Source organism: Cynara cardunculus (assembly GCF_001531365.2).
Source record: "Cynara cardunculus var. scolymus isolate 2C chromosome LG 15, CcrdV1, whole genome shotgun sequence".
Taxonomy (NCBI): domain Eukaryota; kingdom Viridiplantae; phylum Streptophyta; class Magnoliopsida; order Asterales; family Asteraceae; genus Cynara; species Cynara cardunculus.
This window is the reverse complement of record NC_037542.1, coordinates 13,023,639-13,044,981: the sequence shown is the minus strand read 5'-3', so window position 1 is coordinate 13,044,981 and position 21,343 is coordinate 13,023,639. Positions and strand designations below refer to the sequence as shown.

The 21,343-nt window shown below is 34.6% G+C and overlaps 2 protein-coding genes across 3 annotated transcripts; one reads left to right on the top strand and one right to left on the bottom strand.

The window, feature by feature from the left end:
• Positions 1-7,428: 7,428 nt before the first annotated feature.
• Positions 7,429-10,581, top strand: LOC112528080 (inactive leucine-rich repeat receptor-like serine/threonine-protein kinase At1g60630). Its single transcript, XM_025138985.1, has 2 exons — positions 7,429-9,391; positions 9,858-10,581. Exons 1-2 carry the CDS (start codon positions 8,080-8,082, stop codon positions 10,520-10,522), a joined length of 1,977 nt encoding a protein of 658 aa, XP_024994753.1. The 5' UTR covers positions 7,429-8,079; the 3' UTR covers positions 10,523-10,581.
• A 307-nt stretch (positions 10,582-10,888) lies between these two features.
• Positions 10,889-19,618, bottom strand: LOC112528009. Of its 2 annotated transcripts, XM_025138892.1 has the most exons (9): positions 19,106-19,618; positions 18,449-18,608; positions 17,682-17,781; positions 13,449-13,505; positions 12,074-12,191; positions 11,812-11,894; positions 11,565-11,626; positions 11,366-11,447; positions 10,889-11,130 (listed from the first exon to the last, which is right to left on the bottom strand). In XM_025138892.1, the coding sequence occupies exons 1-9, from the start codon at positions 19,137-19,139 to the stop codon at positions 11,074-11,076; spliced, it is 753 nt and encodes a 250-aa protein (XP_024994660.1). In that variant the 5' UTR covers positions 19,140-19,618; the 3' UTR covers positions 10,889-11,073. The 2 variants fall into 2 exon arrangements, with proteins under 2 accessions (XP_024994660.1, XP_024994658.1); XM_025138890.1 differs by having other exon boundaries at positions 18,449-19,618.
• Between the last annotated feature and the right edge of the window lie 1,725 nt (positions 19,619-21,343).

Genomic DNA, 21,343 nt, shown 5'->3' with positions numbered 1-21,343 from the left:
TCTTGCATAAATTGATAGTACTTTATGCTTTAAGACTTGTAATTAAGACTTTTGGTCTAAATGCTTATTAATGTAGTATAGATATATAGACTTCTGATCATATATATATATATATATATATATAGAGAGAGAGAGAGAGAGAGAGAGAGAGACTTGAGATCATATAAGACTAGCCTGTTTTTGTGAGACATGTAATACTCTTTTTTTTACACTTAAAACTTCACTGCAAAATGCTGTGAAGGTAAAAAAAGGGCAAATATTCACAGCGTTTTGCTGTAAAGTTTCACGCGTAAAAAAGTGGTCTCACGAAAACAACTTGGTCTCACGTGAACCCAACTTTATATATATATATATACACACACACATACATACATACATACATACATACATACATACATACATACATACGTACGTACGTACACATAATGTATGTATGTTTAGTTAGAAAACTCAGTTGTTATCAATAATACTCGACAAAGACTAAACATCAACGATTTTATTGTCCAAACAAAGGATTCTTAGCATCGAGTATTTATGGTACAGATCCCAATAATAAGGTTGTCGATCATCAAGAATTTAATGTCTCCAAAATTAGATCAATGAAAGATGTCACGGTCTCACGGACAAACGTTTAATCATTCTAAAAATCGAGAACCATTCTATTTGTCTAAGAGAAGTGGTAGTACACAACTTATTGACGTTCAAATTATATATGTTAGGGCAACTGGGGAAGAGGGATATTGCTTGGCCCAGTAAAAAACTGTTTTTCGAAATTTCTTCAATTCACATACAAACACAGATGCAAAAATATAACAGTTTGAGGAGAGAGAAAAACAGACACTTTGATGTAGAGTGGTTCATAACTTGACTACTTTACGTTTCAAACTCTTTATAAAGAAAATTCAAATTTTTTGACCAAAATGGTTAAAAGATACATAAATTTATTGGAGTTTGATATATATTTTATTCGCTCGAATTAATTCATCATTGACGTTCTTCGTGGCATGGATCCTAAGAAACAGTTTCTTCAAGTTCTGTAGCAACGTTGCACGTTTCTTGAGTCGATTCACGATTTCTTGAATTCCGTACAACGTGGTGTTTAAGGGATAACAAAGTCTTGCAATTCATATTTTGAGTTTTATTTGATCAGAATTTATTTTATTTCACATTAATGAAAAATATCAGTATATAAAACGACTTCGGTATTTGTCAATCATCAAAATACACGAAATTGGCAAGTGTGTATAATATGTTAAAATAAATCCATCCACTTGCACCGACACAACATATATAAATCTAACGTGTTAGAATTTGATACAATCTCACTGTACAATAGATTTAATGCTATATTTGTCTGTCAATCCTGTTTAACTGATATCTGATATAAACGTCCTAAAAATATGTTAACTGTTACAACAATTAACAGAGCTAAATTATAGAGTTTGTGAAGATGCTAAAAAGTTACATTATAAAAAACGTTGACACTACTGAAATATTAAAAATGTCAGTTACGTTACTATTTGTAGTGCTTTACCACAATTAGTCGTGTCAATAACGATATTATATTACAATATGCAAGAAAATCAAATTATATACATTATTTTCTATTTTAAAAATAATATTTATATATGGCAAATAAAACGAATAAACTCACACACCTTCTTTATATTTGGTGATGTTTGAACCCTTAACCTGCTAAGAAGCCAAAGACTCACATACCGCTAGACTAAAGACCATTTGGTAATAACATATATACTTGTTTGCATGTAATTTTCTTTTAACATGAATCATGTTTGATTTTTTCGAACTTATAACCAAATTTAAATTTCGGTTTATTTAAACTTCAACTGAATTTAAATCATCTACGGATTTGGTCCGATCAGATGAATCAAGAATTTGAATTTAGTTTATTTTATATTAAAATTCTAATTAAATGAACGACATATTTGAAAACTGAACGATGAACACTTAGAAGTTGTTTGTTTATTACTTAATAGTTCCATTAAGAGACAACATCTGAATTGTTAAGATATGAATTTTGTTTGACAAAATAAAATTTGTCTCTTAATAGTTCTAAACCCTCTGAATGATTTTGTATTATGAGCATTCCTTAATCATTAAGCACCCTTATTTCATTATAAATATTTATTAAACAATTATACTTTATTTTACACTATATAATGAAAGTCTCTTAATCATTTTGCACCAAATTATTGAATACCAATGAGGTAAACCATTTGATGTGTATTTATTAAATCATGTATATAAAATGACAAACCTAAATAAATATTTTATGGCATCAGATGTTACATGTGATATCAATATATTATAAAATAAAATTAAGTTAATGATTTTTAAATAAAAGTATTTCACGTCAAAATCATAAAATTCTCTTTTATTTTTATTTGTTTAATTTTAAATATATTATACAAAATATTTAATTATAAATAGAAGAAATTGCATAAAGTATTTTTCATATAATTTTTATTTTATAAAACATTATATGGAAAATCATATTCAAGAATTTATAGAAATTTAAAAGTTGTTTATTTTAGAGAAAAGTTCAAAAAACCCCAACGAATTATCTCATTTTAAATAATCTTTAAACTTTCTCGTTTTGAATGATTAAGTCCTTGAATTTTTTCAATAAATTAAACCATCGAAATTTCAAAATTTTGTTCCTTACATACTTTTAACCCAAATTAGCTACCTGTAATTAGTGATGGCCAAATAGGCCCAGCCCGGGACCTGTAAGAACCGGTTATGGGACCGAAAACCAGGACCGGATGGGGTTTTTGGCAGTTTCATGGGACCGGGACCGGTTATGGGACCGTCCCGGCCGGATCCGAAAATTCAAATAATTTTATAATGTATTATTATAAGACAATGTAATTTTAATTATATTAAAACGCAAATTTAAAGTGTATTTGAGTAACCCAACTGTAAATTTCATAATGAATTAAAAATATATATCATTAATTTTTTTTTAAATCTTATTTTTTTAAGGCCGGGACCGATTGGACCGGATCGGCGGCCCATAACCGGTTACGAAGAACCTTGACCGGTCCTACCATTTTCGACTGGGACCGGGGACCGGTTATGAGAAAGCTTGGGACCAATTAGGACCAGTCCGATACCAGTTTTTGACCATCACTACCTGTAATTGGTTATATTTTGATTCTTCCTCTTATGATACACTAGATCAAAAAGAGGGATATTGATGGCAGGAGCCAACAACGTTTTAGACAGTATGGATAATGGACAACGTTGGGGTAATGAGGAGTGACGAGGGGAAGCGATCACCGTTGTTTGCGAGGGGTTTTAGTATGTTTTTTTTATTCAATATACTCTTTTAAACATGGAAACATAAGTTAATCCCATTCATGATTTATTTAGAGATACGTTCTTCTGTAATTTGTATGTCTATGTTGGTAATTTTAATGTCGTCAAGTATTTTGGTGTAATTGTGATTTAGTTGAGACCGATTAAGGCGATAAGGCAAATACACGTAAGTTTGGTGGTGTGAAGTGCACACTTACAAATGTTGCACCTATTACCTTAAATCGCCATGAAACAGGAATCAAGGGGACTGCGCCTGTACAAATTCTTTTTGGATCTAAGTTCTTGGACTTAAAGAGTTTTACTAAGTCAAAAATCAGCATCAAGTATCGTTGAATCAGGTTTGCCCTATTGCTGAGTGGCTTCAGTTGTCGCTGAAAAGCCTTAAGCTATTGATCATCCTGTCATTGAGCAACTATCGTTGAAGATGCATGTTTCAGAACTTAAATTATGTCGTAACTACTTTTTAACGTTATTCGTTTACGGTTATAACCGTTCAACCCCTCAATAAACCGCCAATAACCCATGATCTCTCATTTAAATATGTAAAACGAGAATCTGGTATATATCTCGTTCTTCCAATACAAAACCCGTGAACTGAAGACTAATATAGTCGAATTACTGTATTCAAAAAATACTTTCTGACACGATTCTTGAGTTTTATCTGGTTTTATATACAGTCTCCCTAAAAGCTTATATTACGATCATATCTGTTTCTCCGTACTTTGGTTGGTTTCAATAAAACCACTTGTTTAAATTCCATTCACTCTTTTGTCCTTATAAAAAAGTACGGACATAACTATTGATGTTGATTGTGTGGACAACATTTTTAAGCCGAATTAAATGCTAATAACAAGTTATAAGAATCATTAAAGTTTCCAAAATAAGTTGGAAACTATTTATAATACTTTATTTTATTTAACCACAATGGTGTGTTTGATTGGATTGAGTTTGTGCTCTAAAGGTCAAAAGTGCTTGGAGATCTCAGGTTCAAATCTTGATTTTAATGTTTTATTTTATTATTTGTCTATGTCGATGTTATAATACGATTTTATGGGTTTTTAAGAAAGCAATAATGATTTTATTTTTGAATAAAATATAAATTTAAAGATATAAATAAAAATTTTAAAAAATATATATCAATGTTAATATCAAATCAACTATTTAAAGGTTTTCGTTTTTTATGTAATTTCTTTAATTTTTTTTTATTATAATTTAATTTAAGTTTAATAACGAAATAATTTATTTTGGTTTAATATAACATTTTATAAAGATAATAATTAAGTATTCTGTTAGAACTCAATGATTATCCTAATTGTATTTTGATTTTTTATATTTAAAATAAGATATTTATATTGTATTTGACTATGTTTATCCGCAATTAGTTACACGAATTCAGATATGAAGCTTTAATAAGTTGTACCTACGCACAATCTACTTGTAATCATGAGTTTTAAGTAATATGCATTAATAAACAATATTTTACCCATAAAAAAGTGGTTTTTAAGATTTTTTGCCAAATGTTTATAATATAGTATAGATTTATCATTAGTTAGTTACACGAATTCAAACATGAAGCTTAATAAGTTGTACTTACGCACAATTTACTTGTAATTTAAATTTTAAGTAATATGCATCAATAAATAATAATTCATGTATAAAAGATGATTTTTAAGAGTATTTCTCAAATATTTTATAATATAGTATAGATAATGGTTCAATTCCCTCGGGATTGTAAATTTTCATTCCAATTTAAACTAAGGGAATGAAAATTCATTATCATTTTCATTTCCTTTTAAAATTTTAGAGTTTAATTTTTTTATTCTAAAGAAATGTAAAAAATACATATAAAAATAACATATTAGAGAAAAATGGGAGTAGGAGTGCAACATTTATGTCAGAGTTACAGCTGGCAAGACATGTTGCCCACATCACCTTAACGTGAACTCAACCATATTCTATCCCCTCTCCCTCTTCCTTCTTGCCCTTCACCTAATCTTCACTCTGCTTTTAAAATATATTTGATTTACATAAATACAAAATTATGTAAAATTGTCCAAATTATTTTGTTTTTTATTAAATATTTAATATAAAATAGTTGAATGACAAAATTAAATATACGTAAACATTATTTTTAGGTTTTTTTTAATTTATTTATTATAATTATAATACTGATGACGAAAGAATTATATTTTACTTATAATTAGAAGCTTAATTTTGATTTCAGAGTCCTGTCATGAGGATGGATTATTGGAGGGTGTTGTCTGATACGATATAAATTCACAGCTATTTATGGTGTATTAAATTACAAATGAGTAAATGTGATGTCCATTTAACGTGTACACAAGGGTATGTATAAATATTGATCAGTCCAATAATCCACAAACCACAGTAAAATATAACGAATTTTGTATAAATCTAACGTGCAGTTCTTCATATTTTGTATGATTTTAGCTGATAAGCAGGTTTTTAGCGGACGTGACAATGATTGATTTTGATGTAATATTTTTCACGTAATCAATAGTTATAATATAACTTGACAACATGATATCTACGTCATCAATAATCACAACATGTATCAGTTAGTGGATAAAGTGAGCTTGAAATAGGAAGAATCGAGTGTTTGTTATAGTAATTGAATCTATACGTTGAATCACATCGACGTTTCAATACTGAGATCATTGGTCCTAAATTTTAGGCTCTAAATATCTACGACATACCCATAAATCCTTCGCTGCTGCATCAAAGAGAGTCGAAAGTGCAACATAGTTTTATCTGTATAAACACAAGTCGAGTACCTGTCTTTACGTATATCTTTTACCGACTTAACGTCAAAATCTTTATCCAAAACCATCCCAAAATGTTTATGTGCATTTGAAACATCATAAAACCAGTCTACATTTGATAAGTCATAGGGCTTACGTTGTGTTTGGAATTTGGAGAAAAAAGAACGGAAATGGAATAAAGAGAAGACTTGTACAAACGAGATATGCAACAAGAATAAGGAAAAGGAGAAGGGAGTTATGTGAAAGCAACAGGAAGAATTGCTCAGATACCAGTGAGTGAACCCTTTTTGGGTCGTGAACAAGTGTAAGCTTCGCTACCTGACAGTATGGAATGGAGTACTGACCACACCGAATGACAGACAGATTTTGATTCCTATATATCCACCCATGTAGTAGTACTTCATTAAACTACATTATAGATCTCAAATTCATTTTTTTACCTTGAAAACGAAAACTTTTGCTTTGGATCTAACTTAAGCACGCAGTTCGAATCTCGAGTGAATCTACCCAACTTGAGACTAGTTAAACAAATTATGACCATATGGGTCCAATAGTTGACCACGAGACATGGATTTGACTCTCACGGAAACACTTAGAAAATAAAATGGCATCAAAACAAAAAATATAAATTATGTGTTGGGACCAAAAAAAAACTTTAAAAATACATGATAAAATAACGAGCGGTTGTATTTAACTTGTATTTTATATTCTTTTAATTTCGTGTTCTTTCTCTTCATTATTTCTATTACCATCGACCCGTTTCCAGTTCTATAACTGACAAAATATTGTACCCAGATGCGGGTTTTTGATTACATATTGTATCTGTCTTGACCCAAAAACCAGTTTATAAGGTTTGAGCTTTTGATGATCCTTCTTAGAGGTGATCAGTTTGAGTCTTGAAGGGGTTTTACTGATTGTTGTTCAGAGTTTTTGAGATTAGTTGAGGTACGTGTAAACTGGAGCTGATACTTGAGTTTTTATATCGATATGTAAAGAAATTGAATCACCAATAAAGCAATAAATAAAGAGGAGTAAATAAAAACACACACAAGAGACATCCATGCTGGTGGTGAAGCAGAAGAGTGTTGTCGTGGTTGGCTCATCCTGGTACAGATTTATGAACCCTTTAAATGGTGGTGTCTATTAACTCCTGCTCTTAAATTTCTTCACCTGCTGCTTTCATCTCTCTCTCTCTCTCTAGACAATATTATGACTCATATTTTTGTCAAAAATAACATAAAAATAATGAAGTCTGAAGGACAAAAGACAAAAGTGATATAAACAAACAAATTAAATGCTTAAACTCATGGATTGGATTTTAATAATCCAGGGTTTGAAATTCATTTTCTTGACCAAATTGTGTGTGTAGAGAGAGAGAGAGAGAGAGAGAGAATGTGGTGTTTCTTGGAGTTGCAAAGCTCTGATTAAGTTCACGTGTAGACTTACCCATCTGTCCGTGAGTCTTTAAACTTCAAGAAACACACTTTTACAGATCTGTTTGCATAAATCTTTCTGGTTCAGCTCAAGAACTCAAGAACCAGCTGCCATGGTGGTTTGTAAAGATTCTTGCTTGCTTTCTTCTCCTGTTACTGTGTGTTTTTGTTTTCTTGAAGCTGGAAAGATGTCGTCTTTGTCGGTCAAATTCCAAAACCCTTCGATAATGACGTTTAATTTGGGGGGAAATTGTTGTTAAGAACCCTTTTTCTTTCTTTCTCTCTCTGACCCCCAATCATTTCATCCATTCATTGCCACAAAAGGAAGACAAGAAAGTGCTGGATTTGGAGTTGTTTTTCCTTCTTATTCAAACCCCATTTCCATTAATTTAAGCAGGAAGGTGTACAAGAAAAGGTAGTAGCCTTTTTGCATGGATCTTTAATTGAAAACCCATCTCAGATTTGCTTTCAAGATTCATTGAAAACAGCAAAAGGAGTTTAAAGTTGAAACCCCAGATGAGATGAAGCAAAATGGTGTTGTTTTCTTTCTGTGTTTGGTGTCTTTGTGTTGTGAATGTGCATTTGGTGGTGATAGAGAAGCACTTCTGGGCTTGAAATCATCAATCGATCCATCGAATTCTCTTCAATGGAATGGAACCGATTTCTGCAGATGGGAAGGAGTTAGAGAATGTTTAAGAGGTAGAGTGTCGAAACTTGTGCTTGAGAATTTGAACTTGAAAGGGACATTGGATTCAGGGAATCTCAATCAGTTGGATCAGATTCGTGTTTTGAGTCTTAAACAAAACTCCATCTCCGGTGAAATCCCAGACCTTTCTGGATTACCGAACCTTAAATCACTCTACCTTTCTTACAACAACTTTTCCGGCGAGTTCCCGGCGTCTCTCACCACCCTTCACCGCCTCAAGACCATTGTGCTCTCCGGTAATCGTCTTTCCGGAGCCATTCCTGAAACGGTTCTCAATGTACAAAGACTATATGTTCTTTACTTGGATGACAATAGATTCACCGGAAAAATCCCACCCTTGAATCAAACGGGTCTAAGATATCTCAATTTGTCAAATAACAAGCTTTCCGGCCAAATTCCGGCGACCCCTGTCTTAGTTCGATTCAACTCAACGTCATTTTTTGGTAACATTGATTTATGCGGTGATGCATTTGGCATTCCGTGCAGTTTAGCTCCGTCTCCCTCTTTTGCTCCGGCGAATCCAACCCCACCCACCACCAAGAAATCGAACCATCGCCGGAATATCAAGATTATAGTCATAATAGCCGGTTCCATTGGTGGGTTTTTGTTATTATGCATTTTAATCGCAGTCTTAGTGATCTGCTTGAAAAGAAAAAAGCAGAAGTCGCCGGATGTGGCTGTTAAAGGAGCAGAAGCAGTCCCGGCGGCGGGTGGCGGCGGCGGAGCCGCCGCGACTGGTAGTGGGAAAAACGGGGGAGGTGGGTTTTCATCTGAAGGCGATGACAGTGGTGGTGGAATAGGGAAACTGGTGTTCTTCGGCGGTGGAGATCAGCCGGAGATGAGTTACAGTTTGGAGGATCTGTTGAAAGCGTCGGCGGAGACGCTGGGAAGAGGGACGGTGGGAAGCACGTACAAGGCGGTGATGGAGTCGGGGTTTATCGTGACGGTGAAACGCCTGAAAGACGCTAGGTATCCTAGGGTGGAGGAGTTTCGAAGACACGTGGACGTCATCGGACGGTTGAGACACCAAAATTTGGTGCCTCTACGGGCGTATTTCCAAGCCAAAGAGGAACGCCTGCTCGTCTACGATTATTTCCCCAATGGCAGCCTTTTCTCTCTCATCCACGGTATGTTTTGACACGTCACAATTTATTTATTTATTAGAAATCAATTTAGTTTATTTAATATTTATATTACTTTTAAATAAAACCCAAAAAAAATTTGACTCACGCTCAACTAACAACCCTTTTAAATTATTCATTTATAATTTATTTTAAATATATTAGATTGATGGTAATCAACTTTTTGGTCAAATATAGTTTTATGTCAGATGACTGGTTTAAAAGCTCAGTATTTTACAAAAAGTATTTACAAAGAGATGTAACTCAGATAAATGCTTGTGCCGAACTCAAATCCTCACCTGTTTGTGTAAGTATACCACCCGGTACATGGTAAAACGTTTTCTTCACACGGACGATCGGTCTGTGGGGAAAACGATAACGACGTCAAATTGTACTACAAATGCTGTGACCATTCTCCGTCTGTTCTTGTGTTATTTGATTTGATATATAGTTAAGACGTAACGGTTTGCAGGATCAAGAACGTCAGCCGGTGGGAAGCCTCTTCATTGGACATCTTGCTTGAAGATCGCGGAGGATTTAGCTACCGGACTTCTATACATCCACCAAAACCCCGGCCTCACCCATGGAAACCTTAAATCCTCCAACGTCCTCTTAGGCTCCGACTTTGAATCTTGCCTAACCGACTACGGTTTAATGTCCTTCCGAAACCCTGATTTCCCGGAAGAATCAAGCGCGTCATCCCTCTTCTATCGGGCCCCGGAATGCCGTGACATGCGAAAACCCCTCACCCAACAAGCAGACGTCTATAGTTTCGGTGTCCTTCTCTTGGAGCTTCTCACCGGGAAGACGCCATTTCAAGACCTCGTTTTGGAACACGGGGCGGATATCCCGAGATGGGTGAAGTCGGTTAGGGAAGAAGAAACGGAATCGGGTGACGAGCCAACGTCGTCAGGAAACGAGGCGTCGGAAGAGAAACTGACGGCTCTTCTTAATATAGCAATGGCGTGTATCTCGCTTGTGCCGGAGAATCGGCCGGTGATGAAGGAGGTGTTGAGAATGATTAGGGAAACAAGAGCTGAAGCAGCTCATGTGTCGTCGAATAGCAGCGATCATTCGCCGGGAAGATGGTCGGATACCGTCCAAAGTTTGCCGAGGGACGAACATTTGAGCATATGATTCATGGTTGGTTGGTTTGTTAATTATGGCTCATTTTTAATGAAATTTGATTCGCCATTTGTCTACTTTTTTCATTTTTAATTTCTTCATTGGGATTGTTTGCTACTACAATCGTGTGGTGATTCATGAGTTTGCTTTTGTTTTTATTTACTATAAGAAATAATTTTTTTTATAGTTTCAAATTGTATGTATGTATATATACAGCAAAACAAATGTAATAAATAAACTCACACACCTTTCTCCATCTTTGGTAGGAAAAAGAGGATGTGAAAATACAACTAAGTTTGAACTTTGTGTGTGATATCAAATGAGACACAAAATGGATAAGAATGAAAATGTTGCTAGAAATGAGAATAAGCAAGCAAAGTAGTAAAAGCCAATCAATCATCTTAGCTTCCCAAAAATGGCATCTTTCTACAAGTTTTTGTATCGTTAAATCGGACACAAATGCTCAATCGATACAGATATATGGAATACACCCAAACGGGCCAACCGATATATAATTTACAGAAGATTTAAATTCTCTACTTACAATCAAACACTTCTCCAACTCAATAGTCTGGTTCTTGCTTCAAATGCATTCTGCTTGATGACCCGAGCGTCATTTTCTGCCATCAACAAGAATCATCAACCATTTAGCCATCAGATTACCCAAAACGAAAGAAAATTGCCGAAAGTTGACTTCCACTAGTATACAAGACCGAACCAAACAAGCCTAGTATAACCCAAGATGAGATTTATGCAGACCTGACCTCCACCTCAAAGAGTAGAGCGGTTGTTTCCATATATACCCCGGGTTGAAAACAAGAAAGGGAGTTCTTAAAGTTGAAAAAAAAGAGTTACCTGGCTGGTAGTAGGCAGAATGCTATTAGCAAGATCTTCGTTTAGCGATACAGGCAGTGGCGGCCCTGGCATGTATCTCATGCTGCAAGAATTTTCATAAATGAGCAGAAATAACAGCCAATATGTACAGGAACAAGAAAGGGTCCATTTTTTTATTTTTTGAGTGTTAAGTAACTTGTTTTATGACTTTTTAACGTACTCGTTTAAGATGGCAGTTATATTGTTCTTCGCGTGGTTAAAGAGGTCGACATTGTCCTGCAGCTGTCGTTAGAAGTCATAAAGCAAGATGTTAGCTTCCAAGAACAGGTTGATATAACAGGTTCAAAATAGCGTTCTCTTTTTCTTTTGAACAGCAAATACTTGCATATATGTGTCTCTTATAATACTTGAATATTTAGACTTATCATACACATGATTCGTTACAAAAAGCTAGAAGGAACACTTACCTTGAGTGATGAAATATTAGTAGAGATCTGACCAAGAACTCGGTTGTTTTGTTCCAAAAGATGCCTTATTGAGCCGCTCAATGCTGCATTAATTGGTTTCAATAGAATCCTCGAGTTATTCATAATTTTGTCATTCTTAATCCATCTCACCAATGTGGATGATTTCGGACAAAAATCAAAACCAAATTATTAAACAGCAAACTTGTAGTCAAAAAAGGAAAAGAAACAACGAGGCCTCTTAGTAAATACACAAGATACTAACCTTCAAAAGGAATACCACCACTCTGGAACCAATTGTTCATGGTAACGGAAAATGGAGCCACATTCAAAGTTGAAAGTGACGATATACTTGGCTTTGATGACGATTCCACCAACATATCCTGATGAAACATGACAATTAGAATGCTGAATTTGTGTCAGCTACAAATTGTGGTGCTTCACAAAGTAAATGGAGTTAATACATTAATTCCTACAACCAAAATCTAGACTGTCCTGAAATGATGCAAAACTTGTTCCAGAAAGCCTCGTTTCATTCAAATCTTAGTGAATCATTATTATTTTTCCTAAACCACGTTTTCCATGCCTTTCTGAAATCCTTAAGATTGTGTATCATGGTAACTTCATCCAAATTCCCACCAGTTCAAAAGTTAAATTTTCTTAAATTCGTGCATACTTTTATGCTAAGCCTACACGTGTTTTCAAAATTCATATTATATTGCGACTGATTCAGTTTCGGGATTCGTCAGAGGTTGAATCGTCGAGGAGTCCTATAAAACTTATCCCTAGAAATATTTTCCTAAATAAGCCTATATATGCTTTGAATATACTTGAGCAACAACGTTTCATTTGGCAAATAAGGAAGGTCGTGAAGTGTGTTGCAACTAAATGGTAAACTTTGCCAAGTAATATTCAGTTGTTCTCAGCCCAGAAAGACAAAAGTACCCTTAATAAAAGACACATGTAAATTTTTTAATCAAAAATGTAACGCTCTCAATGGAATGAAGTTATATTTCAAACAATGTAGACCTCAAAAGGCAATTTGGTCAATACATATATACAGTAAGTTGTCAAGCCAAATTGTAACAAATCATAATCTCTTAGGAAGTGATATGCAATTTGTGCCTTAACCATAAAATGAAGATTAATCTTATTCGCTTTAAGCAAATGGAAGATTAATCTCAAGGGTTATGATCATACAAATGATCACTTGAAATGAAAAGTTTTTGAGGAAGCAACAAGATATAGAACCAAGTTGCAAACAACATAGTGCCATTTAACCTTTCGTATGCGTTTTTCTTTACTCCAATACTATTCACTTTGGATGATATATATATATATATAATTATATATAGGGTTAGTTTCAGGAGAAAACCACATAAAATCATAAAACTGAGGAACACCCTAATATACATCCTGGTTTCTATGCATACAGCATACTGTACACATGAATAATTATTAGGGTGTTTCTTAATTTTCCCTTTTTTTGTGGTTTTCCCCTGAAGTCTATATATATACACACACAATTTTTTTTTAACATGATTAACATTTCTGATCGCCTCAACCAATTGAACAGATTCTCGCTCAGTTGCTTTGATCACATTAATGTAAAATGGGAGAAAGTGGTTGCATTTGCATACCTTCTTATCTTTTAACTTCTTTCCCAACTTCAGCTCATCCTGCTTCCGTCGTTTTCTCTGCCAAATATCTCATGTTGGTAAGCATCTAAACAAGCAAGTCCAATAAATTGATCAAATGCATTTCTTAATGCCCAGAACAAAGGTACTATTGTACATGCAATAAAAGCTCTGGATAAACAGCCCGGTTCAGGTAGTTGCTAATTGAGCAAATGGCTTCAAAATAGAATGTACTTTGTTGTAGTTCCTATTTTAGGCAAACAAGAAAGTTTAATTAAAAAGAATCCTAGAATGATTTTGTATTTACAAAGTTATAGTAAGTTTTCCTATTTGTTCACAAAGTTTTATAGCCTGTGACTCTGTTCCCTTATTTGCATTAGTATGTTCCCGTAATTGCATCAAAGACGTAGTATATTCCCCAAAATGGAGCTTTTGAAGTGGGTTCCCCAAAATAGAAACGAAACAATGAACGCTCCATTCTGATGCAATTTGCCCTCAACAATTTGGTTATGCAAAATGATGACTATGATGGTTGATGTAAATCCGCATGCCTTCCACCACATTCTTCCATGCATCGAATGTTTAAAAGTTCCACCAGGCAATAAAAATCATATTTTGGTCCAAGTTTTGAAAAATGTAGGTTCCTTTTATTCTCTCAGTTAAAAAAAAACTTTTGTCAGGATTACAACTGGCGGCTTCTGTTTGGCTAGACAAAAAAAAAGGGTAACCTATTGTCAGGTGTTGGTAAGCCCAATAATCCGAGATCTGATTGAAAGCTCTTCAAGTTTCAAAATATCCAAATTTCTGGCAACATTTTGGTAAGGTTTAGCAAAATATATGTTTGGAGCAAAAAATCTTTGCTCCAATCATTTTTGCCGGACAGCCTTACTTTTAATAAGGATTTATATTCATCTTCTAAGCACATCATTCTACTTCAACAAACTCTATCTATTGCTATTCATGGTTCACATATAATCGTTAAGTGGTAATTTCTGAAAAGCAATTTAAACTTCTAATTTTATGCGATGAATGAGAACCATAAAGAGTGCAAGCTAATAGCATTGTTGGTATAGGCATAAGGCATGCATGATAGCAAGTGAATAAAAAACTAGGAACGCAACAATGCTTCTAAAGACGCCTAACGGGATGGAGAGAGAGAAGAGAGAGGAAAAAAGAACCGACCTATAGTCTCATTTAGGGAGAATGGCTTCCTCTTTAATATCCCAGAAAAAACAAAAAAAAAAAACTATGTTGTGACAATATATCCTTTATCACGCTTGTTTATAAAGATTTTCATGTTCATAGGGAAAACAATATTCTCTCCGTCCCGAACTGAACTAGCATTTGATTGGGTATATAGTCTAATGAAAGTGTTGATGGTGCATGCAATTGTTAGATAAATATCTAAGATACCCCTGAAATTGACCAAATGATGGATCTTATGGAGCAAAATCAATGCTCAAAATATTTTGTAAGGATTACTAATGTGCCAAAAAGTAAGTTTCGAACTTCGGCGAAAGGTAAATATTGCATTTATTTTGGGACATCCCATCAAAAAATTGTTCCACTTGTTCTGAGACAGAGGGAGTAGAAGCAATTGTCTTACAAAAGTTAAAATTGGAACGGTGTATTTAAAATAAAAGAGGTAATAAAACTCGGCACAAAAAATAAATTAATAAAGCCCCTTGAATTCTGCATATACCTCAATTATGATCCTTCATAGCCCTAGTCACTGTAGCCCAGAAAAAAATGAAACAAATCTGCCCTGCAAAGTAGGAGCAACAAAGAACTATGTCGAGACCCTATTATACCTCCCAAGCTACAAAAACCAAAATCTTACTAAAAACAACACATCTGCATTTGAATAAAATTTTCCAAGGGGTTCCGTCCCTTTATCCAACAAAAAGGCACATCTACATATTCTTCTCATACCACCCATGTCAAAAGCAACAAGGAAGCAACTCAATTGGCAATAAAGGTTAGGACTTGGAGCTCCTTCCCATGGTCAAACGGTTCGAGTCTTCTCCGAACTATAGGGATTTTCCAGGCTGTTATCTTCAGAGCCCCATGGGATTAGTCGAGGTGTGCGCAAGCTGGTGCGGACACACAAGATTACCAATAAAGGAAGCCAAGAGTATGAATGGACACAAAGTCTTTAAAAACACACCAAATAGGCTACAACATCCAAAACGCCACAGGATTAGAAATTTAAAAATTAGAGATCCACTAGGCCCTTTCTCAATATTCTTCTTTATTTGCTATACAAAACAGCACCAGAGCAGAAGAGGGTGTACCGATGTAAGATTCCGAACAGGCTCCCAAAATTTTTGGGGCCCACGAACCTTTTTGGGATTCAATTATATATGTTTTAACCTTTACCAATTATATAATTTATTTTTTATCCTGTGTTTTAGCTCAACCCCTTCGGCCTTCTCCCTCTTATTTTAGCCCATTTGGGCGATTATAATGTTTTAGCAATTTAGCCCAATGCCCCAATTTCTTCTCTCTTTTACCAGATTAACCGATTTGCCGATTCCCAATTACAACTGCAAAGATGCAATCCCTTCTCCTTAGGTCTCTAATGTGAAAATTGAACTCTCCTAGTTGGCTAGTCCTGTTCATCTTTGTTGTCCCGATGGCTAATTTATGATTGATGACCCTGTTTAATAATCTTCCTCTTTCTTGTTCTTTGTTTCGCTCTTTCTTGTTCGACGAGCAACCTTACCTGCAATTCCATTGACTTCGGCCATTGTGATATTGATAGTCATTGTTTAGATCATTATAGTCCTTTGAAAACACGCAATGAGAGTTGAGTTTAACAACAGTTGGTAAGCTCCTATATGCTAATATTTCAATTTAACGACTTGTTGGAGAAAGTTAATTATGAACTAATCGAAGATTTTGTTTCGAACAATGTTAGAAGAGTTAAGTGAATTTCGTTTGTTACTTTGTCATTTTAAAACATTTACGTCGATTTAATTTTAAAAATTGGTGTAAACTTTTATATTTTCTTCATACAAGTATAACAGGGCCTCCAAAAAGATTGGAACGGCCCTGAACAGGATCAAACTCTAGAAGCATCAAGTGGAGATGTACTCTTCTATCATTTAAGGGGAAAGGAGAGATGGTCAAGACTCAAGAGTCCTCCCTATCCTGCAAACTCGACACACTTCCAAAGGAGGCTTTTGAGGGCTTGCAATCTTTTCACTGCTTATGCGAAATCCCAAGCAACAGCTTTACCAAAGGGATCCTTTGGCGTTCCAAGTAGAATAAGCAGGAGAAAGGGTGGTAAGATCCCAAATCAATGAGCTTATGTCAGAACTGATTTGCTAACACAAAAGAAGGCCCATGATACACCATATTAGATTTAGTAAGAGTCAAGTAATCAAAGCAGAAACAAGAAGAGGGAATATTAATCAACGCATTCAGTATTTGATAGTAAATCCAGAGATAAAGGTGGACAGTAAAGTATTTGAATTCTCCCCAGCCACTACAAATGAGGTCTCTATAGTCCTTTTGCAATTCCAAGATGAAATTAGCTAAAAAGTGTAAAGGGATATGATCCTTCCTTTTTGCATTATCAGGAACAATAACAATTATTATATCTTTAATAAGGTTATTCTGACAGATGCTTAAATATCGTATTCAAATTATAGGAAACGATATACGTTCCAGACTCATGTGATTATGTTTCTAGGTGCCAGAACTCAGATGTAACTATGTCCAATAAGTTGGCAGTTGAAGATATAAGTACAACACCAAGCTTTCTCCTATTTAGACCTGGACTTGATAGGCTAATGCAGCCTTAAGTTTAGCAGATACATTGTGTGTGCATGAGTGAAGAAGGGAGTGAGTGAGCTTTCGGAGAAGGATCATTAACAAAACCTTACATGATCCATTAATATTGAAAAAATTGTAATAAAGAGCATGGACGACCATCCATTATGCATTTTAGGACTTATGACATCTGTAGCAGAATAAAATACAAAAGATGTTTGTCCTGAATGACAATTAAGATATGTACCATGTTATTCTCTTAATCAAAGGAAGGCAACCAATATATCAAGAAAAATGAATGGCAAACCAGAGGGTCATTGGTCCAGGGTATATGGGTTACCAGTAGAGCCCAGCCCCAGGAGGTCAAGGGTTCAAACCTCACAAAGGAGCGAAGTGTGTGTGTTTGTTTGTCGTATATAAATATTATATGGTTCAAAAAAAATTGAGTGACAAGCTTACCGTCATCCACCTACACCTTAAGGCAACATCACGAACAGTTTTATCACGCAATGTAGCAGCAATCTTGATATACCTCATGATACTGGGTTCATCAGCATATCTACAAATATGCAACAAGCCATGAGCTTATATCAAACAAATTAGTAAATGAGTATTTGTAGATAAGAAAGAAAAATAGTAAATGAGCATTTATGGACAAGGAATTAAAGTGAGTAATGCAACTGTTTAAACATAAACCTACACCTGGAATATATCACAACCAAAGGAACAGTTCTAAAAATATCTAGGAATATAGAAAGAAAAAAAAGAAGCAACAAAATGTGTCTCCTCTAATTCAGTATAATCTGAATCAATTGTTTCACAGTCAAAAGTAGATACAGTTACCAAATATGAGTCCTAAAAGCATGCAAAAAAGAATACTTCTAGACGTAAAGTTCAAGATCTGCAACAATAAAATCTTTGCAACTAAGGTAGGTTAATCAAACATGGAAATTTGAGGTCCCCATGGGCAGTCCATTCCTCAAGATGCTAGCGTTCATCTCTTGAGAGTCACATGTGGTTTATATCATATTTAAGTTATCCCCCTCTGCTCTAGGACCCTTCCCACTAGATTCACAAATACTACATTGTAGTGGTAGACAGGTAGAATAATAACATTAAGAAAACAGAAAATCACAAGAACAAGAAATCTACAATTAATTAGGACATATGCCAGCAAAATAAGTACACTAGCATGCATATTTATAAATTTGGAACAAGGTACCTACTTAGAAATTCCTTCCTCCAACTTATACTGTTCCTCAACAGACCACTCCACAGCCAAGCCTGCATCATGTTTCAGCCCTGGGACCGAATCCGAAGGAAGAGAAGCACACGAATTCCCAACTTGTGCATATCCTGAACTGCTGTTTACCATACCAGAATTCCCTGAAAACATCAAGCCTGCTGTACTATTCATCCGATAGTAATCCCCCATCATGATCATCTCGGTTGTGCTGTCCATGGCACTCGATTGGAATGATATGGCATGCCGATTCAAAGAAGGGCTTAAAGTTTGTTCATGGTGAAAACCCGTGTCCATAATTCGTATATCACCAAGCAATATTAAACCTTTACTAATCTTGAGTCTTTATGTGCAAAAACGAAGTATGTATTGATGAATCTCTAGATAAAAAAAAAAGTATTGATTCGGAAAAGTATGTTGAATTATGTAGCGTTGAATCTCCAAACTGAGAATCTCATATAGGAAAAATGGGAACTACTATTACCCCAAAGGTTAAAACCCTAGATTCTTCGGCTCAAATTATAACACAAATCACACAATAATCAAAATCAAGACTACCTTTGAAAATCACAACATCCTTCAATTTATCCGAAAATCATACGAATCGAACGCAGAATCGCCAAATAAGTACTGAATATACCTTTTCCAAACCCCAAAAGGACAAATGACGACATCCCCGCAAAAAAACTTCATATTTCCATTGTTTTCTACAGATTTCAGCACCCAAATCTTGAAATTACATCATCGAAGTCCCGTAAGCCGAGATTGATAACAACGAGTAACGTGACCATGTACAGGAAACTTGATAAAAGCGTGTGCTATTTGAGAGAAAGATAGAAAGGGGGGGTTTATGTCCCAACTTTTCAAGAAGGGAAGCTCTAATTGGTGGTTTCTGTTGCCTTTTTCACTCACCACGCAAACTACTGCTAATCCCAATTGCTGTTAGAGAACAGACATACACACCTTTGATCTTTATTTTGTAAATAATAACATTAAGGGGGGGTTTGGCCAATGGGACAACAGAACACAGGACAGGGTGTCGTAAGGGTGGAAGTTGAGGGGTTTGGCCAATGGGACAACAGAACACAGGACAGAGTGTGTAAAGGGTGGAAGTTGAATTGAGTTTTTTCTGTTGAAGCTTTTCAAGATTGTTTGGTCGTGCAGATCTTGGAATTCAGCAAATTTGCAAATCCCAATAAGCAATTGATGCCACACTTGTCACCATTTTACCCTAAGAGCCTACGATGGTGATGGATCATATAATTGATAACTTTCAGGCCAGAATAAATGCACCCTCTTTTTTATTTTCTATTTTTAATACATCATTTAATTTAATTTTAATTAAATAAATAAATATCATAGAGCAAAATAAAAATGGTAAATATCAAAATTAGAATAAAAATTTGTCGCTTCAATATAAATATGTAAAATCAAACAGTTTCTTTTATGTTTAATTTTATTAATGATTGTTTAATAAAGAATACAGAAGTTGATCGATCTGTAGAAATTTATAAATCTGATTCACAGTAAAAATCGAAATAGTGCAAAATGTCGTATTTACATGTCTAATCACAATGTGAAGAAAGAATAAAAATAACATAAAAAATAGTGGTCAATGCAATTATGGAATGCATATATGATTTAGACCTAACGAACAACTAACGTAACAACCTTATTATAAAATTCAGGGGATTCTCCAATTATTCTTTAGAAGTATTGGATACAACGTGTTTTGGGAACTAAAATAGTACCTGGATTTAGGGGTGTAGACGGGTTGGATTGGACAATGTGAGATTTTTACAGTTCAACTCAATTATGACGGTTTAAAAATCTCAACCCAACCCTCGTAAAAGTATAACCCAACCCTTGCGGGTTGTGGCGGGTGGGTAGGTTGAGCGGTTTGATAGTAATATAATGGAATGAAATATGACAAGTACTACTAAAACATACAAAACGAAGTTATTCAGTTATTACAATCACCCATATATATAATTAAATCTTTAAGTCGTACAATCAAGTACTTTCAAAAGTTTGAATAATATATGTCTCAAACAATCCAAATCATCAATCAAATACGACCAGCGTTTGTGTGGAAGATGTCCAACAATCAGTTGATAAACATATTCTTTGTATGACCTTCGTTAACTCTTTATTCAATTTAATCCTCTCTACGCAAAACAACCGATAGATATCTCTAGCAACAATCACTCTATTAAGGACACCAAATTTAAGTTGCAACTCTTTAACAAGTTCTGTAAATCATTTACCCTCTACAACACTAAAAGGTTGTTCATCCTTCACCACAAACTTAGCTACGGCTTTTTGTTAATTCTCCTTGTTAAATCACATCTCAATATCATTACTAGTATAAAAGATAAGCATTTTTGTTGGACATATTGGGTTGTTAGCGGGTTGGGTTGATGGGTTTCGCGGATTGACGGTTTTATGTACACCTTTACCTAGATTTGCAAGATTTAAGAAAAAGTTGTAAATTTTTCAATAAAATTATCATAAACTACTAAATAAGTTGTACATCTCACGTTTTGTGACATCACTTTAAAGTTATCAAAATCATAAAAAGAAGATGGTTGAAGATCCATAAATATTGAGGTAACTGGCACACAGATTGCATTTAATACAACAATACAACACACACTAAAGTCGATTTCCGACATTATGAAACAAAAGCAAGTATAAGATGGTGGTGTCAGGTGTTTTATGGTGATCTTACGAGTGACTATGATTTCTTTTTATTGTGATTGTAACGTCGCATGTGAATTTTATGCATGTTGTACTTATAATCGCAATCCATTAACAAATATATCAATGAAATACATATTTTGTCATCTATTACTACTCTATTTTCTATGTTGCCGGT